At 43.7% G+C, this 27,693-nt stretch overlaps 1 protein-coding gene across 2 annotated transcripts in view; it reads right to left on the bottom strand.

Annotated features, from left to right (window-relative positions):
• The window catches only part of PDZK1 (PDZ domain containing 1), a 34,311-nt gene extending 12,926 nt beyond the window's left edge, over positions 1–21,385 (bottom strand). Inside the window, exons 1-5 of one of the 2 annotated variants that reach the window (XM_041754454.1) lie at positions 21,242–21,385; positions 6,019–6,230; positions 4,882–5,131; positions 2,918–3,054; positions 1,879–2,074 (exon numbers count right to left, since the gene is read on the bottom strand). In XM_041754454.1, the coding sequence (XP_041610388.1) occupies positions 1,879–2,074; positions 2,918–3,054; positions 4,882–5,131; positions 6,019–6,228 (793 nt within the window). In that variant the 5' untranslated portion in view covers positions 6,229–6,230; positions 21,242–21,385. Of the gene's footprint in view, positions 1–1,878; positions 2,075–2,917; positions 3,055–4,881; positions 5,132–6,018; positions 6,231–10,348; positions 10,406–21,241 lie in introns of those variants that run through there. The other variant, XM_041754455.1, reaches the window with a different exon arrangement.
• Positions 21,386–27,693: the final 6,308 nt, after the last annotated feature.

The following is a 27,693-nucleotide window of genomic DNA, read 5'->3' as shown; positions in this document are numbered from 1 at the left end:
TAAAATGAGGAAGAAGAAAAAAGAACGAAACCAAAGAACTCAGAGCCTAGGAAACACATGCTAGCATTTTAGTAGCGATTGGATGTATTCAACTGTGAATGTGCTTGTATGTGTGTGCCTCAAGGATGTATCTTTACCCTTCCTCTCCTGACTTGAACTGTCTTCATGAGATGCCTTCAGGTCTCTCACATTTTTTTTATCCCTCCCACTATTTTGAGAAGTTCCAGTTTCACTTTTCCAGCTAGCTGTTGGGCATCTCCAGCTAGGTATGAAAATCAAATCTATGAGCCCATAGATCCCTCAAATGTAACATATTCAAACCAAAAGCCATCTTTGCCCATCTCCCCCATCCCAAAGCTCTTCCCCTTGCTCACTTGTTCATGGGAGCATTATCACCTCAGTTACCAACAGTTAGCATCAATTATTCCTCAGTATCCACTCCCCATATTCTAATCAACTGCTAGGTCATTTGATGCTACCTTAATATTTGACATATTTCTTCTCTGGTCTCACTTCCTCTACCCTAAATGCATATGGTATTAGTTCTGGCCTTAAACTCTACTGGACTATAGCACTTTACCAACTGCTCTCCCTGTCCCTAATCCTTGCCTTCTCCAATGCAGATCTGCCTTCAGATTCATCTTTATGCAACATCCAACCAAATTATTCCCTGGTCCAGCAGCACAAGCGTGGGCTTTAGAACTGAACAGACCTGAATTTGATCCCAGTTAAACCACAACTATTTGTCCTTATAGTTACTGTATCTTCTCCCAGCCCTCAATTTCAGAAATTCTTCTTGCAGAATTATTAGGAGTACTTGAGATGTGTAAAGCCTCCAAGATATGGTAGGCTTAATTTTTTCTTCCTACGCTGTTGAAAAAACTTTTAACTCCACATAAACTACAGAGCCAAGTCCAAACTCTTCAACCTGGCCTTAAAGGCCCTCATCATCTCTTTCCAACCTTCCTTTCCAATGTGATTTTTTGTGTCATGCATTAGATGCCAATCAAACTACGCCCATGCTTCCCTGCTTTGTTCACACAATCCTCATGGAATGGGCTTCGTTGTCCCCATACCATCTACTTGTCCAAATTGTATTCACACTACAAAGTCTGAGCTCAGGTGCTGTCTCTAGTATGAGGCCTTCCGGTTCTTATTTAGTAAGAAAAATGTGCTCCAACTTTGAATTCCAATTGTACTCTACCCCATATGACGGTGCTCCTCACCACTCACCTTCTGTTATATGTGTTGTATCTCCTCTACTAAATAGTGGGCTCCTTGACTGAAGAATCACTGTTTGATTCTCTTGGTATTATATAAGGCTCTGAAGATGTTTTTATATAATATGAATCAAAATTAATATTTGACAAATTAATGTAAGTATACATAATGAAAAGAAAATATCAACGTCTAGAATGACAGTTTGCAAATGGCCTGAACCTGCATTCTTTTATGTCTTCAGCTTCCCAAGAAGGACCTTAGCTCTTTCCTTGTTGAGTTACAAGGAATCAGAAAGATTCCCAATTCTATTTGATTCCCAGATCCCAACCGACACCCCTGTCTCAGATCTAGTGGTGTATTGGAGCTGGCTCACATAAGCTCATGAGAACCAATTCTGTTCAAGACTTTTCAACTTCGCATTCTGTGACAGCACACTGGTAGCTTCAAATCAGATGTATTGGGAGTACCCACACCACAAAAAAAAATCAACAAAAGCTAGAAATCAGGGTGCCTTTTTTCTCCAAGAGAACAAATTGCTCCATGAGCTACCCTCATGCAGCTGGTAGGGACTCAGGGGCATAACAGAAGCCTGGAGTCAGACTGAGTGAAGAATTACATGGTGACACCACCAAGTATTCTGCTCTACTAGTGCCTTACCTTTCTGTTCTGGACCTGCCCTCAGATAGAAACCATAGCCATTGCCTCCCTTCTTCATCTCTACGACCCGAGGCTGGTGGGGTAGCAGTTTCAGGCTGGCTGTTTCTCTCTTGAATTCTATCTTCTGCTCAGTATGGAGCTTGTCAGTCTCCTTGTCCACCAACAGGAACATGACATGGCTTCCGGAGTTCTTCACCTACAACAGCACACACAGGTAAGCCCCATGGCCAGCTGCAAGAACAATGCTGGAAAGTAGGAAAGTCTCTGCCTAGAAGCACAGTCTCTAGATTCAATAGAATATAGAATGTAAGTCTCAAGTTAAACTGTGATACTGTTTCCTACCATCTCACTGATGTTGATCTATCTCCACATCCACAGTTGTATTTCCCTTTGTTAAGTATGACCTCACCCACACAGGTGCTAACTGAACCCAAGTGAGAGCTAGAACTCCAAAAACCCAGACAGGTACTTAAGTGAGGTACTTAAGTCTAGAAAAGGAGTTTGGAAAAGCAACTAAAGGTCTACTGTGAAAAATTATTCTACCAAAAGAAGACGAAGTTGGTCAGTTTTCAAGGTTCCATATTATCTCAAAGGAAAACCTCAGAGTGTTATCCATGTATCATGGAACCGTGCTGGGACATAAGATTCGGGGTAACAGGTCTTCCAACACTCCCCATGTGTAGCTCTATATTCATAACCACAATTGGTCATCTGCCAGCTTGTCTTAAAACATTTTAGTAAAAACACTGACTTTATTATAAATTCAGAGGAGTATCCCAATCAGGTACAAATAAGATCCAAGAGATAAAGTTAACGATTCTTTAGAATACTTTTCTCCGAAAACCTAAAACTAGTAAAGGCCTTATTCCAAAACCCTATCTTAACACTGCTGACACCACTAGTGAGTCTGTTCATTCTTAATACAAAGGGTTGGTTAACTTCTCATCGTTATATTCCTCCCATCATAAACTACCATTACTGTTTTCGTGTCACTTCTAATAAGAGTAGAGTGAAAAGTAAGTATCCCTTTGGGCTATACCTTTGCAACCACTTCCTCATGGCTGGCATCTTCTACATTCTCTCCATTCACTTCAATCAAGTGATCACCTGCCAGGACACCAGCTTTCATAGCCACACCTTGAGGTGTTATATCAGTCATGTACACTCCCTTTTTCCCTGAAAGGATATGGATAAGCATTACAACCCTATTACACAGAAAGTCCAAGAATAAAGGGTTTTCTCCCAATAATGTAATATACAACTTCTAATATTATGGCTAACTCAAATAGACTTTGGCTTCTGATCTAGAATTTAAATTATGTCTCCTAACACAAAGCTTGACACAGACATTATTCAGTTGGTTCTTATTGATCTGAATAGAATTCCTGAGCCCAACTAAATGCAAGGAAGGAATCTCAGAGGGCAGTGGCCTCTTGAATCAGAAAGCACCAAGCCATACCCATGCTGTATCATTGTGTCTTACTCCCGTTCTTCATATTTGTGGAATTAGAAGATATCTGTTCCATTCTGTCCTCTTTAATTAGTACTATCACCAAGCATCCCATACTAATGAAGTCACTAAATCTCACCTATGCAGGCCTAAGAGGACAGAGGCACAGAAGGGAGGGGATGTACACACACATACAGTCAGGTCTGGATTACTGGATGGTGTGATTTAGGTGCTTCTTATAGAAATGCTGTCAATTCTTTCAAGATACTAATATTACAACCTAGGCAAAAGGTAGCTTCATAATGATGAAATAAATCATTTGTAGGGAATAACAGTATAAACTGCTGCCTTAAAATTTCTCCTGTTACCTTGTTATATATTTGTCGTGAAGAAAACATTTTCTTCAATAAGCTAATTCTAAACCATTCATTATGTACGTTAGCACAAGGGTCAAATGAATAGAATCTGAATTATTATTTTTTTCACCATTTTGCTGATAATGGACTTCTAAGAAATGCCAAGCTTCCCTTGACCACCTACATCATTATGTTTAATAACAGAAAAACTTGAGAAATACCTCTTGCAGCTACTTTATATCTCTTGCTATAGGTTAAATAAGCCTTGGAAACAACTTTATGTATACTGTTGTTCTGCTCTTTATTACTTACCCAAGACCAGTGCTTCTCTAGTATCAGAAAGAATGTGGGAGGAGCAACATTCAAGGTGGAACCAAAAGGCTAATATAGCTTCTATGGCTCCAACCTAAATCCCAGAGACACCATTACAGAACCACAGTCAACTGAGCAAAGGTCAGCCTACATCTCTGAAATCCTAGAAACAGAGCTTCTAGTACTTCCTGATGATTGGGGCTTTTCTTTCTTTTTTTTTTTTTTTTTTTTTTTTTTTTTTTTTTTTTTTTTTTTGATTGGGGCTTTTCAAATCACTATGTACCTCTCAGAAGTCAGGGACGCATCTCAGAGCAGTTGAGGCTGGGCCATAGTGGAAGGTACTATTTCAGTGTCACAGGAGGGTGGGGATTAGTATAGCATCCTTGGCAACTGTAACAGGGTCTGGCATATCAACAGGTACTCAAGAATGTGTTGAATAAATGATCACCTGAGCACTCAGTAGTGAAAAGATATCCTTATTCAAAAGTAGCTATTATGAAGAATCTCCTTTTTCTTGCCTTTTATTCCCACTTCTCCCCTCCACTCTCACCCTCAAGAAGTGAGGAAATAATAACAAAGGATCGGCAGTCCTCTAACCCCCTGCCCTCCAAGGCTCAGCCTAACAAACACTGGGGGACAGAGTGCCCAGTGGTCCTCCCCACCCTGTGCTGGCTCCAGTGTTTTGATTCCTCATTGCACAATTGTCAAAGCAAGGGAAGGTCCAGGGAGGGAGGGAAGAAGGGAAAGAGGGAGGGAAGGAAGGAGGGAGGGAGGAAGGGAGGGAGGGAGGAGCTGCAGTTGGATAATCACAGCATCTGAAGATTTCGTCAAAGAAGTTATTAACCAATTATATCTTTCTCCTGAAAATCCTACCCTCAAGCTCACCTTGGACGGTTTTCAGAGAGAAGCCATAGCTGTTCCCTTCCTTCACCAGGTAGCAGAGCCTGGGTTGGGTCCAAGTCTGTGCTCCTTCATTCACCACGGGGGACAGTTTCTCATCATTCAAACTCTGCTCCTTCTGATTTTTACCCAACTCTTTCAAGTCTACCTGTTTTTTCATTGCTTTCTCATAGGAATCCCCATCCAGGACTAGTAAAGTCACTGAATTCCCACTCTTTCTGACCAGATCCACAACCTAGAAGGAAGAAAAAAATAACTTTAACCAAGAACCCCATCAGCCACCATAGAGGATGTTCACCATCTGGCTCATTCTGGGGACCTAGAGATTCTGAATGCTGATCTCTGGAGCCCAAAGAGTCAGCAGGTAGTGCTCCACCCATCTGTACGCCATCCCTCCTAAGATCTAGGTGCTGATTGGAGGGGGCAGGGCTCTAGCACTGGTGGAACCTAGAGTGGGGCCCAATCCCAGTTGGGCTAATGGAAACAGCGTGGTATATTGAAAAGAGCATCCACTAGGAGGCAGGCAGAACTGGGATAAGGTCAGACCTTCACGTGTGTTCACTGCATGAACACATTAGCATGCGTTCTCGGAGCCTCTGAGCTCTCTTCTGTGAAGTGGTGATATGTAGCTCATGTATTGTATTCAACAAAATAAGGAATATGAAATTGCCTAGCATGGTTCCTGGCATATAGCAAACATGATGCCTGTTGGCTCTGACACTATTCAATCTAGGAATACTTTTATAGTTTCCAGTTAATTTGGAGGGGATTTGATGAGCACGCAGAAAGTATAGCCATAAAGGTGTCTGCCTTGCCAGTGGCAGCCGGGAAATCTCTGATGATCCCAAAAACTAATCAGCAGAGATGTGGAGGCTAGAGATTTTTCTTTTTTAAGATTTTGTTTATTTATTCATGAGAGACAGAGAGAGAGAGAGAAAGAGAGAGAGAGGCAGAGACACAGGCAGAGGGAGAAGCAGGCTCCATGCAGGGAGCCCGATGTGGGACTCAATCCCAAGACTCCAGGATCAGGCCCTGGGCTGAAGGCGGCACCAAACCGCTGAGCCACCCGGGCTGCCCAGGTTAGAGAGATCTTAGAAGAAGAACCCCAGATGTCCCACTCACCTGCATATGCTCTTCCTTGTCCACAAAGACACCATTGATCCTAAGAACTCGGTCTCCATCCTGGAGGCCCGCCTTCTCTGCTGGGCTACCCTTCTCAACAACCCGGACCAGGTGGCCATCAGTGTCCTTCTCAATTCGTAAGAAGAAGCCATAGCTTTGCCCTTCTTGTTTAGACAGCTCACATTCTCGTGGATGGAAGGTGGAAGCCATTTCTGGAATGGGAAACAAATGAATAAACCCATGGGAAAGAAAAATCTACTAGGAGAGAGAAGCTTTGTCCTCCATCTCTCATAATCTTATTCTAATCACGCTAAACCTAGGCCATAGCAACGCTAGGAAGATAGAAGGCTGCCTTCCAGGACTTGCTAATGATTTCCAAATCTATTTCCTCAAGGATGTCCTTTTTACATGAGTTTCAGACCCACGTATTTGGCTGGATCTTGGACAGATTTTTCAGTCTCAGTACCTCCAAAACTAAATTCCTCTTTGTCCCCCTGATCTAAAGAAAGTAGGTCTTAACACCTGACCTAAAAATTTTAAGAAATTCCAAGCCCACTTTCATTCAAATATTTGGAGAGCCTCCCAAATACTAGGCCTTGAGGATAAATCTGCAGACAAGACGGAACTATACTTTGCCTCTCACATCAGAGAGAATGTATTTTTACAACAACACATGGTGAATGATACGCTAGGGAAAAACAGAGTGATAAAGCAGAATATAATAAAGGGTGTTGGAAGTAGGGACTGGGATGAGCAGAATTAAGAATGGCTTCCTGGAAAAATGACCTTCTTAAGACCTGAAGGACTAGTCAAAGTCAAGTGTGGTAGGACAGGATCAGGAAGGCTTCAAACAATTAAAAACAGAGAAACAACCCCTTCAGAGCTGGCTTGATCTATTGGAGAGGAGATGAGAAAGTGGTTGACCAGGAGCCCTGAAGTTCTAGTCAGAGCAGAGTAGGGATTGTGAATAAGATTGGAGGCCAGAGCGCCAGGTGCAAGGCAGACGCCCAAAAGCAGAAGGCTGGACTCTGCTGGTTATACTACCTACAGGGTGAGCCTTGTGTGTGGCTCATCACAGTTCCCTACCAGGAAATCAGAGAATAAACTGTCTGTGCCTTCCCTCCTGGATGGACAGGAACAGATGACCATGTAGGGAATGGATGGTGGGGTGGAGGAGGGAAAGCAAAGTGCTCCAGGCTCCCTAGAAGCCACAACATGGTGATTCCAGAGCCATCTCTGACCTTCGTGCCCACAGAGACATACAGTACAAACTGGGCAGAAAGGCTCTCGCTGCCTGACAACCTGGCCATTGCAGATAGTAGTCTTAGCAGAGCCTCCCAGCCATGCCACCAGAGGTACCAACAACTAAGCAGTCAAAGAAACAAACAAACAGAAACTGTTTCAAGTGATCTCTGGCCAAGGGCCCAGGGCCTGAGCCCTCCCCACTGCATCTCCAGGGAAGAGAAAAGTAGAACTACAATCCTGTGGTCATTGGCCACCACCCCTGGCAGAGCTTAGCAGCTCTCATAGCATGACCCTTCACCAGGAAAACACCACTTTGGGAAGAAATGGGGAAGGATAGTGGGGGGGGAGGGGGGACTGGGCATCACCAGAGGCGGGGGGGCTTCCTCATGTGCAGGCACCTGGGATCCCTGAACCTTTACTTCTCTTTCTGCTTAGCATCTGACCTGCATGTATCAGTTCCATTTTCCAGCTCAAATCTACATCTATCCCCAAACTCACCTCTAGATCCTCCTCAATATTCAGTTTCATAGGGTTGAAAAATTGAAAAACACCAAAGCCTCTGAAATTTGGGGGTAATGATGGAGAAACCTTAACCATATCCTACAAAATCTGCAACATGTCCTTATAATCAAAATAAAAACCATTCAATTCTGTGTTTTCATCAAAAGAGGAGACAGTCTGCCATCAGCATATACATGCTCGTGTCTAAGGCACCCTCCCCTAAAATTCAGCAATCTTACACTCTGGGTGTAGCCACAGGATCATAATCTCTTTCTCTGAAGATCTGTAAGGATAGAAAGTGAACCTTGCTAGCCAGACTAGTCTCATGTTTAGGCAAGGGGGAAGGGATAACATTTTCCTAGGTCTCAACAGAGACACACAGGAAAGACAGCTTTATTTCTTGGCAAAACCCCAAGAAATATTTATGACCCCAAGAAATGTTTATTTGTTTGGTGAAAGTTTTCAAACAGCCAGACAGCAATCACTCAGATCTAAACTTATGTGTTTGAAGCCTGGGATGCTGGCTGGGAAACAGCTGCCACTCTGAACCCCCTGCCCCCTCCTGCCACCACATCTGCCCCTCCCCACAATGCAGCCCATGAAGGATTAATGACAGTGCCCACCCCACACTGATGAGATATTTAACACCTTCAACCACAGCAACAGAGAAAAGCAGACCAAAACCCCAAAAGCCAGGCCATCCCATGGGGCCCTTGGGTCCCTGAAACTATTTCCTTTGACATCTTGCCAAGTGACAATTCAACTAGGATCCCAACGCCTGGGCTCTGGTCCAGCTCCAGACCTGGGTCCGTCTGGTGTTACACTGGCCCCTAAGTCAGGGCTGGGACCCATGACTTTAGCAAGACTATCACTGCTCTGTGACAAAGATGCCTGGGACTCTGGAACACAGGGCCTCATGGGAAAGATCTTTGTATTTAAGGATACTCATTCCTGTTTCCTCACCCCCAACCCCATCTTCTGCTTCCTGAGAAAATCCAGATTGGACCCCTATGGTGGAAAGGTATTTAACTAGTAGTGAAGGTGTAAGGATTTCTATAATACCATATGAGCAATCATCCAATGCTGGAATCCATTAAATCTTCAGCAGCCTTTATCCCCAGTTCGGATAGCCAAAATAAAATACTGGAAATAAAAGAAAGCTCTAGCCACTGCTGAGCTCTGGGAGGAAAGTCAATACTTGGCAACAAAGTTGCTTGTCTGTGGGAAAGAGAACAAAGTGCTGGCTGGTGGACAACAAAGACTCAGAGCTGAGAGCCAGAGATTTTTTTTTTTTTTTAAGATTTTATTGATTTATTTGAGAGAGAAAAAGAAAGCATGAGCAGAGGGAGAGGCAGAGGAAGGAACAGACTCCTTGCTGAACAGGGAGACTGACCAGCAGCTGGATTCCAGAACCCTGAGATCACGACTTGAGCAGAAGGCAGATGCTTCACTGACTGAGCCACCCAGGCACCACTGCCCCCACCAAGATGTTTTTAATCAATCTTAATTATTCATCATACCTTTAGACTCCACCTTCTTCCAAAGGAATTAGATTATTGCTACCAGGAAAGAGAATAACATGCCACCGTCAAGAAGGAAAGTTCTGCACACTTTAGAAGTTGGGAAGGCAGGACAATGACAACAGAGGTGTCAGAGACCTGTGGATGTGACCAGAGAAGAAAGAATTGAAGCCACTGGGCTATTTTCCCCAGGAAAGAAATAGCTGATGAGACTCAGGGAGCTCAAGGCAGGCCAAGGTTTCTCAGCAACCAGGCAGCCACCAACCTGTGCCGGTCTCTGGCCCCAAGTCAGCACCCAGCAGCCTGCACACAGGACAGAAGTCTGAGCCAGGAGCTGTTCCTGAAGGGAGCATGATCTACATAACAAGACCCAAAAAGCCAGGAGAGTTCAATTCAGTTGGCCACCACCGAGAAGTCATCTCATTGTCCCCTCTGTTGTGTGCATGGGGCTGGTGGCTGTGGGACTCTCCTTAGCAGAACTAGCTGGGAAAGCAGGGAGACTCCATTCAATTGATTCCAATGTCACTGGGACTTGTAGTAAAGTATGCCTGCCCTGACACCTTGCACATCAAAAAGTTCTCTGTTCTACCAAAAAAAGCCTCAAATAATCTGATTTTTAAAAATGGGTAGAGAACCTAAACAAACATTTTTCCAAAGATGACATTCAGATGGCCAAAGAAAACTGCTCAACATCACTAATCAGGGAAATGCAAATCAAAACCAGAAGAGGTATCCTGTTACACCTGTCAGAATAGCCAGTTTTATAGATATATATGATATATATATTTTATATATTATATATGTATATATATATATATTTCTCAGCCATAAAAAAGAATGGGATCTTGCCATTAGCCACAACATGAATGGACCTAGAGGGTATAATGCTAAGGGAAATAAGTAAAAGAAAGACAAATACCATAACATTTTCCATTATATGTGAAATCTAAAAAATGAACAAAGAAACAGCCCATAAATACAGAGAACAAATGGATAGTTGCCAGATGGAAGGGTGTGGGAAGATTGGCAAAAGGGGTGAAGGGGAGTGGAAGATACAGGCTTACAGTTATGAAATGAGCAAGTCATGGGGATGAAAGATACAGCACATGGGGCACCAGGTGGCTCAGTTGGTTGTGCGTCTGCCTTTGGCTCAGGTCATGACACCAGGGTCCTGTGTTCAAGTCCCATATTAGACTCCTTGCTCACTGGGGAGCCTTCTTCTCCCTCTTCCTCTGCATGCCATTCCCCCTGCTTGTGCTCTCTCTGTCTTTCTGTCAAATAAATAAAATTTTATAAAAAAAAAAAAGAAAGGTACAGCACAGAGAATATAGTCAATAGTATTGTAATAGCACTGTGTAGTGACAATCGAGCACAGCATAACATATAAAGTTGTCGAATCACTATGTTGTACACCTGAAACTAGTATAACACTGTGTCAACTATACCCCAATAAAAATAAATAAGAAAATTCTCCATCCCATGATAATGGTTATAAGTGGAGATTTCTAATAAAAACTATCATAAAGGGATGCCTAAAGGGATGCCTGGGTGGCTCAGTAGGTTGAGTAACTCACTCTTGATCCTAGCACAAATCTTGATCTCAGGGTCATGAGTTTGAGCCCTGTGCTGAGCTACATATTGGGCATGGAGCCTACTTAAAAAAAAAAAAAAAAAACTATCTTAGGCATGAATACTCATAAGTCTACCTACTGTAGGAAACAGGGGTGGGAGTGAAGGAATTTAAAGCCACTTAACTCATCAAAAATCTATGATCTAACAATATTTGAGAGTCTCAAGGTCAGTGGGAGCCTGACAAAAACACAAAGAGTTTCCCAATACAAAAGTGAACATTTCCCAATACAAAAGTCTCTGAAACATTCCCTACTCCAAAACAGAGTTATTTGTCTAACACCTGTGAGCTTTCAGGTATTATTTGGTAAAGGAATCCTGAAGTTGTTAAAGATCAGATACAACACAAGTCAGTAGAGATCAAATTCTTCTGAGGAAGGAAAAGAAAGGACAGCTCCTAGAAAAGTAAAGTAAAGCAAGAATTATAGGATCTTCATTTATCTCCTCAATCCTGGGAGTTGTCCACTCATGCCCAAAGGCACCATCTGGTTTTATCTGAGCGAACAGAAATACTTAGCTCAAACAGTATAAATCTATAGGCCTTCAAGTGATGCCTGCAATAATAAATCACTTTGCTGTTTGAAAACTCACTATGTGTCAGGCATGGTACAGAATCTCACTCAACTCTCACGTTCACCTTACAGATTTTATTTTTCAATTCCCAATGACCCCCAGAGATTTGTAAAAATAAATGCTTTTTTAAAAATTTTATTTATTTATAATAGTCACACACACACACACAGAGAGAGAGAGAGGCAGAGACAACATAGGCAGAGGGAGAAGCAGGCTCCATGCACCGGGAGCCCGACGTGGGATTCAATCCCGGGTCTCCAGGATGGCGCCCTGGGCCAAAGGCAGGCGCTAAACCACTGCGCCACCCAGGGATCCCTGTAAAAATAAATGCTTATGCCTCACCTCAGATCTACAGACTCAACCTCCCTGCTTGAAACCTGAACATGCCCATTTTGAGAAACCACCCCCTCCACTAGCTTAAGACATTTGTGCTTAAAACCATCCCTTTCTGCTCCTAACTGCTGTTTTCTCTCCTCAGTCTTGGGATAATACCCTCATTGGGTCAGAGAAGAATGTCAAGGTTGGGTGAACTATTAACAGCTACCTTAAGCTCACCTTTACTCAACATGAGAAACCAAGGGGGCACCTCAGTTAGGAGAGGCCCTTGCCACACTGTGCAGTCCTTGGGATCCAGCTCTGATTATAGACAATGCCCTGGCCAGCAGTATAGAGGGTATGGTGACCTTAAGTCTGTGCCTTGCGCCTCCCTTCCCAAGTCCCAGTTCTGAGCCAGACAAACAGAATCAAGCAGATGAAAAAAACCTTGAACAGGTTCCATGTGTTCTTTATTCTAGGAATTACATCTGTGGGGCCACTCCCCATCCCCTAAATCTAACCACCTTAAAAGCAGAGGCCATGCCTCCTCCCCCATCACCCTGTGGGTAGAGTTTCAAGTTCCATTCATATCTGAGGCACTACCGGTCATCCTGTGAGCTCCTAAGGAAAAGTGGCACCTGCCAGCTCTACCTCATGGTTTCTTGTTCCCTGCCAACCTCTTCCTCCCCTTAGCTTCTTCAGTTAACATACTGGACTGGGTAAAGTCTATCTAGGATCATGAACAAAGGTCTTTCAACTTTCTCTTGAACATCAAGACCTATGACTCCAACCTGATTTCATTTGTCCATGCCACCTTGGATTGGCTCACATTCAAATGCAAAACACTTTTAACTGGTTGATGGAATAAAGTTGAAAACCACTCTATTCTCAAGGGACTTTATAGTTGAATAGAGGTGAAGGAAAAATTTTAGTACAAAAATAGCTACCAGTATGAACAGAGGATAAATATCATAAGACTTCCAACATGGAACAAATTCAAAAAAGCTTCACGGATTAGGGAGGACTTGATGTAGACCTTGACAACAGATAGGTAGGATTTCAGTATGTATGCAAATAGGAAGAAACATTCTAAACAGAAATGTGAACATCAGGTATGGAAGTGGGAACGCTTTTGTGTATGATCAAAGAAGAGTTAAAAACTCAACATGACTGAAAGCCAACTTTCTGTCACGGTGACACATTAGACTGTAAAGGCCTTGAATGCCAGCCCAAGGATCTGGCCTTCGTTTGGTGGTCAGCAGACTCCACTCAAGGCTTATGAGCAGAGGAATGACAGGACCAGAGATGGGCTCCAAGAATAGCAGGTGGGATGAACTGGAGCAAAGGTCCACTGTAGGAAGTCCAGGTAAGAGACTGTTGTAATAACCCTCCTCACACGCAGCAAGGCCTGGACCAGGATGGCAGCTGTGAGAGTAGAGTGGAGGTGACAGTGGCGGAAGAACTACAGTGAGGGTAGATTGTAGCAACTCTTCAATTCCATTCCCTCAGATTTCTCCATGACAGGTGGCCACAGACGGGACAGTTTTCATAACACAAATGTCCAAAACACTTAGGTGACCAATGAGCAGGACATACAACAGATTTGCGGCCCCCGGCAGTGTCAGGGGTCCCTGGTCCTCTCCCTAACATAGGCTTCCTTTACTCACATGCTGCTTGCTTGTGGCCTCTCCTTCATCAGGAAGGGGTCTCTGCTGCACTCAGTGGCACATGCACAGTAAAGTCTGCTGAGGCCACAGCTCTATTTGAACAGAGTTCTGAGTTTCTGTTCAAAATTATTTCTGTGTTTCTGGCTCTTCTCCGTTCTGAGCTACAAGGATACTACAGCCCTGGAGCCATCTTCTCATTCTGTCACTGCTCCATAAAGGCCATTTGTTACTTAGATTTGCTGCCTTACCTCAGTGTTTCCTGCTGATCCACTCTGACGTCTTTCCTATTTTCAACCCTAGACTCCCCTTCTGTATGGACTGAACTATGTCCCTCCCAAAATTCTTAATGTTGAAATCTTAACCCTTGAGGTGACTATATTTGGAGATTAGGCTTTAACAAAGAGATAATGAAGGGAAGTAGGGTCACAGGTTGGGGAAATAATCTAGTAATCCTTATAAAATGACGAGACAACAGGAGTACATGCACCCAGGAAAGGCCATGTGGGCACATGGCAAGAAGGTGGCCATCTGCAAGCCAAGGAGAGAGGCCTCAGTCTTCTGCATGCCAACAGAAGAAATCCTGCCAACATCTTTTTTTTTTTTAATTTTTTTATTTATTTATGATAGTCACAGAGAGAGAGAGAGAGAGGCACAGACATAGGCAGAGGGAGAAGCAGGCTCCACGCACCGGGAACACGACATGGGATTCGATCCCGGGTCTCCAGGATCGCGCCCTGGGCCAAAGGCAGGCGCTAAACCGCTGCGCCACCCAGGGATCCCCTCCTGCCAACATCTTAATCCTGGACTTCCAGCCTCTAGAACTGTAAAGAAATAAATTTCTGCTGCTTACGCACACACACGTTCCACCATCCAATCTATGGTTTCTTGTTATAGCTGCACTGAGACTAATGCGTCTCCCACTTGGGCTGGGTGTTGCATAGGGAAGGGGTCAGAAAACCAAGCTCACGCCTTGGTGACTAACGGAAAAGTGACACCATTAAAACATGGTGTCACTATGACAAATGCAACAGCCACATTTGAGATGGGCTTAAATCAGAGGACTTGCAGAACATCCTGCAGGTAGATAGGAGTGTGGCTGGAGCTCAGGGACAATGGATTGGGTGTGCACCACAGAGTTAGGTGAAACCCACCCCCCAAGTAGGAACATGGAAAGATGGGGGCCCAGGATAAGGCCTGGAGTAACCCTATATCCAGGCAACCAGAAGAGGAAGCAGAGAAGGAATAATCAGAAGGCCAAGGTTTTATGGCGTAGTCAAACTAAAAGAAGAATTTCAAGATTGATTCGCAAGGCAAAATGACATCATTACAAAGTAAAGAGAATGAAAACTAAATATGTCACTAAGCTTAGAACGTGGAAGTCCAGGATGGAGAAGGCTCGAGAAGCTAGTAATAGAGGCAATGAATCTAGACACATCTCAAAACAGATGACAGAGAGAATCGGGATAGCAGCTTGAGGGGAAAGCAGGGCTGATGGTTTTATTCTCACGGTGAAGAAAATGAGCAGCATGTTGATGTATCAGGGAGGATACGAGGAGCATAGGAAATGGGTTTCACCCCGATGGGATGGAATATTTCCACTGGGGCAGAAGTTTTTTTTTAAATGAGATAAAGAGGAAAATAAAGTCACTTACCTCAGCTTCAATTCTTCCCGCAGAGTAACTGACACAAACCAGGAACTCTGAGGATATGGACCCAAATGTCCAAAGGGCTCAAACTGACAAATCGCTGAGGGTGCCCAAGAGAGGCCTGTGGATTTGCTGCTATTAGCACCAAAAGACAGCTGCTGGGAGGTAATAGGAACCCGGAATGCCGGATCTCCCAATTTCTCAAGAGAATCTGGAAATCCAGCTTTATGCAAAATGTCACCACTGTAAAAAGCTGACAGCTGTTTCAATTTTTTTTCTATTTCAAATCTTTAAGAAACTCCATGTAAACTCAACAGAATTGAGACCCTGAGCTGGCAGTTTATAACCACTGGCCAAAAGGATTTCCAATAGCCACAGCATTGTTTCACTACAATGAGTCAACAAATCGAATGCATTTTTCTAAGAAACAGCCTAAGGTGATTTTTTTTCCCCATTAGATATACAGGTAGATCTCATTAATTGATAACAGACCAATCAGGATGGCTTCTCAGGGCTTTTCTCACCACAGTGTCCGCCAAGAATAGAAGGAGAAAGTAGTAACTTTTATCCTAATTTTGGGTTTGACATGTTTAAAAAACAGAAGGCTCAGAGATGAGGATTTCTATACATATGATGAGCACAGAGCTGGAATGTTAGACCAACATGAGTTGGCAGGTATGGTGTGTGTACCAGGTAACCAGCACAGGGACCAACGAACAGAAAGGTAGAGCAGATAGAATGAGGAAAGCGTGACCTTACATACAGAGAGCTGCTCCGGGGATGGACCATGGTAGCCAAGGAGTAAGTAGCAAACAGGCTCATTTGCCAGGCAGCATCACTGAATTTCCAAAAGATTAAAGAAAGGGTATGGAAAAAATGCATTCTGTTTGGAAGCAGAAAAACAGAAGGGTGCTGTCAGTGACAGACAACCAGGTACAATGACTTCATCAGGAAAGGGGTCCCAGGCACTGTCTTTCATCTAGGATGCAGCAGGATTATTCTTCAAACATGGTACCCAACTGCTAGTCACAAACACTATGGATCCAGCACCATCTTATCTAATAGTTGGGAACCAATGGTGCAGTAAGTACCAGACCACAAAGAAAACAGTCTCTCCTCAAAAGGCACTTATGTAACCAACACTCAAGCCATGAAAAACTACACAGCAAAAACTTAGCAAGACAGCAAGTAAATAATGTTTAACCCTAGTCATTGTAACTGTGGATGGATATTTGACTGTATAACTAGGATGTACCATAGAGGAAATTATTTCCGTTTCATCAAGGCATGAGAGGAAGATAGGGTGGGAGCCCAGGATAACATTCAACCTGGATGGTATTCACTTTGCACTGAACTCCTTGCTGGTCTATAAAACCCTTGGAACTTCAGCAAGGAGAAGGCAACATTCCCAGGAAGTTTGGCTGGGCAAATCGGCACATTGTGCCCTCACAGAGAATGCTGTTCCTCCACTACTGGTGTGCATCTGTGTAATTAGACAAGCAAAACACTAGACTTCTGTCAGAAAAACACAGTTGGTATAGACTACGAGAGATTAAGTCAGCACCTGTGAATGGGCCAAGAATCCCTGCTAGCCGTCGGCCATGACCAAGGGCCTCCTTGTGCCCTCCTCTTGCCCTGGGCCGGCATGTCCACCTTCTTTCAGGGCCAGCCTCAGAGCCTCAGACATGCAGTTGCTTCAGACAGCGTAAGAGGAAACCCATTGTGTCGCAGCTGGTATTGACAGATGTCTCCAGCAAGGAAGAGATAAAGGCCATTCAATTTAATCTTTCTTCAAAAACATTTCACCTAGAGCAGATCCTATGTCTTTGCTGCAGATAATACATTTAAGGCCACCTGGATTCCTTCTTGGAGAAGCAAGACCTATGGAAACTCAAACACTCAAGTGTATTCATTTTAAAGAATTACTGTCAAAAACAGAAGGATAAGTGGGGCCCTAAAATATGTATTTGCTAACTTTACTTTCCCATTGTCACAATTACCATTTGGTCTTAGCCAGCAAGAGATTTCACATGTGGGAAATTAATGAAGTGCATTCCATTGAGCACTATGTGGAAAAGAATGATCCCAGGCCCAGTGAGTAATTTTTATTTCTCGTTTATGATAAGGAATGAATCTGCTTATCTCAAAGTTCATTTGGCCTGCCAGCGCTAAATACTACCCCCCAACCCCCAGGCATCATGAATGATACTTTGTTCTATATGGCAGGACTCTGGGCTGGAGATCAAGGTCTTTCACACTTGACTTGCTTACCTAAGAGTTCTGCAAGCTGGGAGAGAGACAGAGTCAATATTTTGTAGGAACAAAGATGCCCTCAGAGAGGATACCCTTTTGCTGCTGGTAAAGCTGAAAAAAACCTGAAAATAGCCAAACTGTCCTGAGGATTGACTGGAACAGAGCTATCCCCTCAAACTGGCATCTTGTTCTACAAGACCTCTTGACCTTGCATTTCTACACATTCATTGTTTACGTATGTTAGGGAGTCCTCCCGCCTCCAGGCTCTCCCACTCACTGCCTTGAGATCTTGCCGTCATCATGTCAGGTTCTAAAACAATCATTCAAGGGGCACCTGGGTGGCTCAGTCAAGTGTCTGACTCTTGATCTGGGCTCATGATCTCAGGGTTGTGACATCCAGCCCCATGTTGGGCTCTGTGCTGAGCATGGAGCCTGCTTAAGATTCTCTCTCCTCCTCCTCCTCCTCCTCTGCTCTCTGTCTCTCAAAAAAAATAAAAATAAAATAAAATAATAATAATAATAATAATAATAAATAAATAAATAAATAAATAAATAAATAAATAAAAACAATCATTCAAAAAGCAGAATCCAGACTCCCTGCTCAGGCTATGAGCTTCAGCATAATCCAGCCCTACCTCATTACCCTAGGCTCCTCAGCAGACACCCAAATGGCCTACCCACACCCAGCCTACCCTTGGCTCATGCCACCTGCTCTGCCTGGAGTACCTTCCTGACTCTGATTACTTATTCATAGTAGCTCCTAAGTAAACATTCTTTCCAAGTGATGAATTTAAAACCTACCCATTTTCAAGGCTCAGTCCAAATGTTAAGTTAAACACAAATCCTTTCCTGACCACCACAGTCTGAAGGCATCACTCCATTGTCTGAATTTCAAGTATCATTTCTATAATCAACAAGTTATATTTTGTTCCTACCATGGGGCAGACAGATACCAAGGCCCTAACCAGACAAGACACTGTCCTGCCCTCACGGAGCCCAGGAGTGCAGTGGGGAAAGTTATAAACATAATTACCCAACAGTGGCATGAGTGCTGGAATATTTAAAAGAAAATGTCTTACTATTGTTATACATATTTACTGAGCTCCTACCAAGTGCCAATCACCATGCCAATCATCATGCCTTTCATGAGCTTACATTTAATCCTAATGGGCCATTCCACAAATTAAAAAAAAAAAAAATTCTGCAAAGTTCAGTTGATTTCCCATAGCTATCTGGATAAGCCCCAGAGCCTAGATTCAAACCCACTTGAGTCTGGGTTCCTTCCACCATCTCCCCAGCCTCCCAACCGTGAGGTGTATGCTGTGTTAGGAGACACAAGTAGTTAGACTAGAAGAACCCAAGACACCCTAGGTAAAAGGAACAGCACAGGTGTGTTCAGGAATGGTGAGTGGTTCAGAAAGCCAGAGAATAGGTATACGTGGAAAGGAAGAAGCAGGTCAGGTTAGACTGGGAAACACCGTAGGCTCATTCCTACAGATTATGGAAGAGCTTCAGTGTTTGTGTCACGTGAGGCTTAGAGCCTCAGAAGCTGGAGGCCATCTCAGACCAAGAGCAAACTGCATAGCTGCCATCAAGTCACCTAGCGGTTATCCTTCCTATTTATCACAACTCCTTGCCACTGCCTGGGCTCCTTCCTTCCTGGGGTTATGCTTATTGCAAAGTTGTCTGAAGATCATCAGAACACTAGCACCTATGGTGTGCAAGGCCCTACGTGCCTTCTCCCATCTAGTCCTCCCAATACTACAATGAGGTACTATTGTGCCCATCTGATGGGGGAGGACAGAGTCTCAGAGAAGAAGAATGTGTCTGCTTGCAGTGCAGGCTTCCAGTGCCAATGCCTATGCTCTTCATCACTTAGCCACGACCACCAAGTAACAGGATTAAGAAAACTTGGGCAGTTCCTCACGAAACACAAAGAACAGCTGTTGCTGAGATCTTGAGGAAACATGCCTAGTTGAACTACTCTTATCAAACTCCTATGCAACAAATATGAAAATCATTTAACCAAGATGTGACCAGAGACGCACATCTCCCACATGATCAAACCTTAGATGATCTGAGAGTATCAGAGTTCTTAAGCATCCTCTCCTTAAGAGCAGTTTATCAAAACACCATGATTCTATCCCTTCAGCTCATTCCCTGCCACACTAACTTCAATTTAACCAAATATCTAAACATCTACTCTATGCCAGGTGACATCCTAAGAACGAGGATTACAGCAGGTAACACAAAGGACAAGATCCCTGCTCTCCTGAAACTTGACATCAGGCAAGGGTGACAAGTAGAAAGTAAACGAGAGGACTTCTGGTGACAATGGCTATGAAAGATGGAGATGCGGTGGTGGGACAAAGGGAGAGGCTGGCTTGGAGAGCCGTTCCTGGGGAGGTAACATTTGGATTCATACTCAAATGACAAGAAGGAGTCAGCCTTCCAAGCTGCAGGATTATGAGGTCCTCATACTTAAAGTTCCAGTGGGCTGGAGAGGATGTTAGCAGTGATCTAGTCCCAATTCCTGATTTACAGGAGTAAAGAGAGGCTCATTGAGATGCAAACACCAGGACAAGGTGCCCCAACTGACTGCAAGCCTATTTCTTCCCACAGATCCTTTGGACACACACAGGAGATGTACATGCCTTACATTTGTGCCTCTAATCCCCTCATCCTGTTTATAATTTTATTTTCAACACAGCCCTGGGGAAAGAGAGGCCCTCACTGATAGATAGTGAAATTGAAGCTCCAGTTGGCTGACTTGTCTAATGGTCTGTCACTAACAACCAAACTACAGCCTAGGCTCTTTGCATTCCAGTCCTGTGTCCTTTCCCCTGGAGGAGAGGGAACTGTCTGGCCAGAGGTCTATGAACACAAGACATCATTACTAGCAGCTTCATAGTTTATGGTGCAAAGAACATGCAAAAAAGCCAAAGATAAGAACAATTTACTTAGTCATAACACACAAACTCAAAGTCCCTGAGTTATTTGCCGCAGGAGAAAACATGTGACTACAGGTGACTAGACAACCAGCTCCTGTGACTTCTGGATACGGGACCGAGAGCAAGCACGTCGGTGCAACATTGCAGAGACAGCTGAGGAGGAAGGAACCAGCCCAGACCAGAGAAGTCTTTGGCTGGTGAGCCCTTAGACGAATTTCATATTTAAGTCCCTTGGACTCTTCTGCTTAGGAAGTGGCCAGGGGTTCTCTAACCAGGCTGCACACCAGAATCATCTGGAATGTTAAAGAAACAAAAATTTTCAGACCCACACAAGATCCAAAGAATTATAAACTCCAAATGGTAGAGCCTGGGGAAGTTGCTTTAAAACTCAGCCTAGAAACCCACTGTCTTTTCCTCATTTCTTAGTGCTATAACGTGATGAAAAGAGGATGTGTCTGTTTTTATTATCCAGTGGGAAAATTAAGTTAGGTTTTATTCTTTAAGGGCTGTTTCCAGAAGAAAATCTCTAAAACACAAAGCCCTTGCCTACTGGGGAGCTCCGAGGAGTATATCCCTGGTGACCTGGGAGGTCTTTTGTCACACTCCCTTTTGGCTGCACATCAAACTCCCAGGCAACCCTTGGAAAGCTTTTTCTGGTAAATCAGTTTACCAATTCCTTTGTGAAGCAGACGCTACCCTGCAAGGGTCAGACATCACAAGCAGAGAGAACCTCAGAGTGTGGCCCATACCCACCCCCCACCGACCACCACCACCATCATTAAAGGGCCACTGGCTTCCCCATAAGCCTCCCTTCTGCCCTGGACAGCCAGCTACCGCTTGGAAAAGGAGAAAGGAAAAGAAAGAAGGTGGTTCAGGCCCAAGCAGCTGGCGCCCTAAGTCAGAGGGACAGAGTCAGTTCTTACCTGGAACTGGGAAGAAGAAGAGCCAGTCCGTTCTGGAAGTTCTCTCTCTGCTAGTGAGCTCCAGTCTTGGAACTCACTGGACTTTGAACAAAGATTGATTTAAAAGCTGATGTATTTAACAGCGACCTGTGGTCTGAGTTCAAGTGACCTCTGTCCTGCTTCCTGCCAGCTGGTGGGCCCTGAGCAGGGCAAAGCTGAGACATCTGCAGCAAGCCCAGTGCTGGGCCCGCCTGCTTCACCTCATGGGGACGCTGTTGCTCACCTGCCCCTCCCAAAGAAGAGAAAGGAGAGGAGGGAAGGGGCAGCTGAGGAGGAGGAGGCGCCTCTGCCTTCTTTGCTCTTCTCCCTTGGCAGATGTGTCAGTCACACCAATCAACACTCAGTGCATTAAGAAGCTCCACTGTGCCCTATTCCAGGGTCAGGGCTGGGGGTACCACCTGAGCATCCTCATCCACTCAGGCCTCCATGGGGAGCAGGAACCTCTGTGACCCCTACCTAGTAGAAGGTCTGTGCCAACAAACCACAGTAAACGGAGCAAAACCCCTCAGGCTCCCTTCTTCCTCCCCTGGGAGTTTTTACCTACATGCAAAACCCTGGTCTTACTTCCCAGACCTCTCCTCTTCTTACGTGTTCTCTCTTCACTCCCTTCTGTTACCTGAGGGTACTCTGTTCTATTCTCTAACCTGGTAACAATTGTCTTCCCTGCCACCCACTCAGAGCCTCTCAGGCAAGCCCAGCAGGGGAAGATGGAAGGCATTTCCACAAGCTCCTCAGCATGGCTGCCTGGGCAGTGGGGAGGGGCCCCGTGTTCGGCCCCTTGCCCCAGCTGCCCTGGAGCAGCAGCCGATCCCATCAGCAACACCCACACAGGCAGACCGAGAGCCAGGCTTCTGACTGACCTGGGTTCTCAGCCCACACTGGAAATCAGGGCAAGAAATTGCTCTAGGCAGTAAGGCAAAGCAAACCCCAAGCTGAGGACAGGGTGACCTCATCCTCCTCCACCTATGCTTGAAGGGCTACTGGTCTTGGCTGGGCCTTGGCTTTTCCCAAGAAAGGCCTGGCCCAAGCCAGAGGGTAAATGGTCAAAAATGATAAACATCTGAGCAGCCAACTCAAATCAGATTATGTCCACCTGGATTGCCATGCCCCCTGGGCCTCCTGTGTCTCTCCCTAAGTGGCGAAGAAGAATGGAAAAATCTTGATTTAAGATTAGGATACCTGTGTTCAAATGTGACTCTGCCATTTCCCAGGTGTTTGATCTAGAGTAATTCATTTCTAACTCTGAGTCTCACTTACCTTCATCATCTGTAAATAATTGTTATTATATTGTTTTTAGAGATTTTTAAAATATTGAGTCAAAAGGCCTCTCACTTCTGCCCATAAATCCTAAAAGTTCCCTCTGGAGCCACTCTGAGTCTATTCTACACAGAAGCTCTTCAGATATTTGAAGGCTGTTATATCCCCCATAAGCCTTCTTTTCTCTGGGATTCAGTGAATGTCCCTTATTCCCTAAGGTGATCTGCCTAGGCCATGACTTCAGGTCTTCCCCCCCACAGGCTCCCAGACTCTAAAGGGGGAAACTTTAAGGTGAGGGAATTGTTCTATATCTTGAGTGTGGGAGTGGCTATGCAACTGTCTAAAATTATCAAACTTCACCAATCTATACACGTAAAACAGGTGAATCACATGGCATGTAAAAAATACTTTAATTGCTAAGAAGCCTAAATCAGTAATATTTATTCTTGACACTTCTAAAATTTAAAAACTCTGGAGTGACAAAAAGAAAATAAAATAAAGACAGCCCTCACAGCAGAGCATATTCTCATCAGGAGACTTCTCAGACTTCCCCTTCATCCCAGCACAGATGGAGAAATAGCCTCAAGGTTTGAACCTATGAATGGAAAAGACCTTGAAATGCAGAGAAAGTAGGGTGCCTCGGTGACTCAGTCATTTGAACATCAGACTCTTGACCTTGGCTCAGGTCCTGATCTCAGGGTCTTGGGATCAAGTCCTATGTTGGGCTCCACTCTCAGAGGGGAGTCTGCTTGAATTCTCTTTCTCTCCTTCTCCCTCTGCCCCTCCCACTGCTCACACACACTCTCTCTAAATAAATAAATAAAACTTAAAAAATAAATAAATAAATGCTGGGACGCCTGGGTGGCTCAGCTGTTGAGCACCTGCCTTCAACTCAGGGTGTGATCCTATGGTCCTCGGATCGAGTCCCACATCAGGCTCCCTGCATGGAGGCTGCTTCTCCCTCTGCCTATGTCTCTGCCTCTCTATCTCTCATGAATAAACAAATAAAATCTTTAAAAAAAATAAACGCAGAGAAAGTTTTGGTTCAAAATCAAAGAGAAGGGCAGCCCGGTGGCTCAGTGGTTTAGTGCTGCCTTCAGCCCAGGGCGTGATCCTGCAGACCTGGGATCGAGTCCCACGTCAGGCTCCCTGTGTGGAGCCTGCTTCTCCCTCTGCCTGTGTCTCTGCCCCTCTCTCTCTCTCTGTGTCTTTCATGAATGAATAAATAAAATCTTAAAAAAAAAATCAAAGAGAAACAAGCATTTTGTTTTTAAATGACTAAACCCTTTCCCAGTGGAATATTGAATGGAATGTTTGCCCTCACTAAAACTTGAATTTTAAAAGCTCTCCTGCCTATAAATGGATCTTATCTGATTAATGCAGTCAATCTTTTTTATTGATTGCTTAGATCAAGACATTAATGAGAAGAGAAAATAACATTATCTGTTATATGCCTGATAATCCTTTATATCCATTATTCTGTTTAATCCTCAGTACAACCCTTTAGGCTGATATCCCCATTTAACAGATAAGAAAAGCCTAGACTCACCTGGTCAGTTATCCTGCCCAAGGTCTCTTGATTCAGAAGAACTAAGGAGCCTGTCTGTGGGTGTTATGGCACCTGTATGATAAGGGCCCCAGCCAACCAGAGAAGGAATGTGCTCTCCCTCTCTAGGGGTATTCAAGCAGAGGCTGATAGCTTTGTATCTGGTTACTGAGAGCTATCCTGCATTGTTAGGGAGATTGGAGTAGGTGTTAGGGAGGAGGAGTAGATTGGTAGTAGTCTTAGGTCTTCCAAGCTTGGGTCTCTTCCAACTCTGAGATTCTGCGATCTTAATACCATGGATCTAAGACCGCTTCGGCCATGAAGGTGTGTGATATAAGCCCTGGTGTGTGCATAAAAGGGCATGTAGGTAAGAGTTATGGGCATGGGCTTATGAGCATGAAATCAAACAAATGCTGTATTGAATACTAACTCTACCATTAATAGTTTTGATAGTTTTATACTTTTTCTCTAGGAATCCTTGGCAGCCCTAGTGGAGGGTTTGCTTTTGTTTTTGTGAGGTAGCACCTCTCCATACCCCTAGAATAATGAAGAAAGGCACTAACAACAGGGCCATTTTATGTAACTTGCTTTAGTGTTTCTAGATCATGCAAATAATCCACATCAGCTACAACTCCAACCCCTTTTTGGGGGGGAGGGGCACAGAGGGAGAAGGAGAGAATCTTAAGCAGGCTCCATGCCCAGCACAGAGCCCATCATGGGGCTGGATATCATGACCCTGAGATCATGACCTGAGCCAAAATCAAGAGTAGGGCACTTAACTGACCAAACCATCCAGGAACCCCCACCCTAGCCTCCTGTTAAGGCAAATCTATGGTTGGGAATTCACACTATGAAATTCTTTTTTTCTTCCCGGAGTCTAGACCAAGATAGATAGTTTCCTTGCTATTCCTGATCGGTTTTACCCGGTTCTGTGCTTTCCATAAATAGTTCCCTCTTCATCATACTTATATATTATGTTTATTAATTATTTTCTGTCTCTCCCCAACCATAATATAAATTCTCCAAGGGGCAGGATTTGTTTTTATCACTGCATCCCAAGTGCCTGGAATAGAAGCCTAAATTATAGCAAGCTTTCAAAAAATGAAATTGAGAAAGGAGTGAAAAGATGCATTTCATTTTGCCAGCTTGGTTTTTATATGGCCCTTTAACTAAGAATGTAGATTTTTGAGGGTCTAATCTCCTATCCCAAAGTGATTCTGTGAGAACAAACTGCTTGCTTACTGTTTTTTCAGCTTCCTCTTCACCTCTAGACCTCAGAGATTTCTTTCCTTTCTTCTAAGTTTAACTCTCTGTTGAAAAAAATACTTGATATATTTAACCAGCATTTCTATGAACTTTGTAGAAAGAGGATTTTCAGGTTATCTAGTCTGCCATGTTTCCAGAAATAGTTCTATCACTTAGTAACAGAAAAAGTTACTTTTCTTCTCAAAACTCCAGCTTTTTGTTTTATAAAATATAGATAATATTAACAATCTCATAGGATTTTTAGGAGACTTAAGTGAGAAGACTTTTGTAGATCACCCAGAACCTAGTAAATGCATAAATAAATAAATACATAAATAAATAAATAAAGCAAGTAAGCAACCAAGCAAGCATATTATAACATTATTACTATTGTTTTTACAAGTCATGCTCTCTTGATTTATGGGCACATATTGTACAGACAAGCTCATGCAAATAAACAGGCTAGGAGTACACCTTGGGCAAGTCAGGAGTTCAGGATGTTTGGGGGCATTATGGATGACATTCTTGCAGACCCATGATGCATCATTCTGTGCAACTGATCAGAAACAGAAAACTGCAAAGACTTCCCAGTGCTTCCCAATACTTTCCCACCATGTCACACAGAGAAATTAATAGTTGTGTAGTTCACTAGGGTAAACAGATGAGGCTTCTCAAGACTGGAGTGACCCACCTAGGACCAGCTGCCCCAAGCTCTCCCAGACTACTCAAAGGTTAAAGGGATTGATACTTTGTCACACTCTAGGAAACGATAAAACATTATTGAGAGCAACTAAAGAAAACTTAAGGAAATGAAGATTATACCATACTCATGGACTAACACTTCAGCACTATAAAGATGTTCATTCTTTCCAAACTGACTTACATATTAAGGTATTTCCCCATCAAACTTCTTGCAGAGCACATGTGTTTATTTATTTGGTTGGGGTTTTTTGGTGGAGGTTGACATGCTAGTTCTGAAAAATAAGACTAAGGAAGTCCTCCTGGGTAACAAGACAGTGGAGAGATAGTAATTATTACAATATGCTTGGGCACCAGATGGACAAATGGGCTAATTGAATAAACTAGAAACCCCCCCAAACAGACCAGTACAAATAAAAACAGTTAATTTATGACAAAGAACACAGGGAAAGGTTGGTCTTTTTCAATAAATTGTTCTGGTGTATTCCTTTTGGTTTTGGTTTATTTCATTCACTGTAATTGTGAGATACATCCCTGTTGCTCTGTGTAGCTAGAGTTCTTTTTTTTTTTTTTAAGATTGTATTTATTTATTCATGAGAGACACACAGACAGAGAGAGAGGCAGAGACACAGGGAGAGGGAGAAGCAGGCTCCATGCAGGAAGCTTGATGTGGGACTCGATCCCAGGACCCCAGGATCATGCCCTGGGCCAAAGTCAGGCGCCAAACCACTGAGCCACCCAGGTATCCCCATGTTCATTTGTTTTCCTTCTAGGATTCCAGTTATGCAAGGCCCAAATGTCAGGCAGAACTTTGGGTGATGTCTCTTAGGTGTTAGAGACCTAAGGATAAATAGAAACACTATTCTGATTTTTTTTTAAAGATTTTATTTATTTATTCATGAGAATACACAGAAAGGAGAGAGATCGAGAGGCAGAGACACAGGCAGAGGGAGAAGCAGGCTCCACGCAGGGAGCCTGACATGGGACTCGATCCCGGGTCTCCAGGATCATGCCCTAGGCTGAAGGCAGCACTAAACCGCTGAGCCACCAGAGCTGCCCTCTATTCTGACTTTTGAGATGCTGGCAACATTCCAGCTCTTGAGCTAAGCAGTCGTGAATAGGTGTTTATGAATGATTAAATATTGAGCTATGTATTTTAGTTTAATGCATTTTCTCTATATATTATATTTCACAATTTATAAGGTTAAGAAAAAAGAAATTTTAAAAAATATGTGTAAGACATACTGGGGTAAACAGAAAAAGCTCTTCAGGGCTGAAGGTGACCTACCCTGAGGGTTTCAGCTGCCCTGAATCCTGCCTGGCCTGTCCAAAATTGGAAGGGATCAATTTCTTGGCATTACCTCTGCACCTTGGCCAGGAATCTGATCTCTCCACCTCAGGCTTTTTGTTTTTTATTTTTTGTTTTTTTTTTGTTTGTTTGTTTTTTGTTTTTTCACTGCAGTAAAATACATATAACATAAACTTACCACTTTAACCATTTTTGAGTGTATTAAGTACATTCCTATTGTCATGCCACCATCACTACTATTCATCTCCAGCACTTGCTCATCTTCCCAAGCTAACACTCCATGCCCATTAAACAATAAATGCCCATTTTCACCTGCCCCTAGGTCCTGGAAACCACCACTCTAACTCTGTCTTTATG

The sequence above is a fragment of the Vulpes lagopus genome, chromosome 5 (genome assembly GCF_018345385.1).
Source record: "Vulpes lagopus strain Blue_001 chromosome 5, ASM1834538v1, whole genome shotgun sequence".
NCBI lineage: Eukaryota > Metazoa > Chordata > Mammalia > Carnivora > Canidae > Vulpes > Vulpes lagopus.
This window is presented reverse-complemented; position numbering and strand designations above follow the sequence as displayed.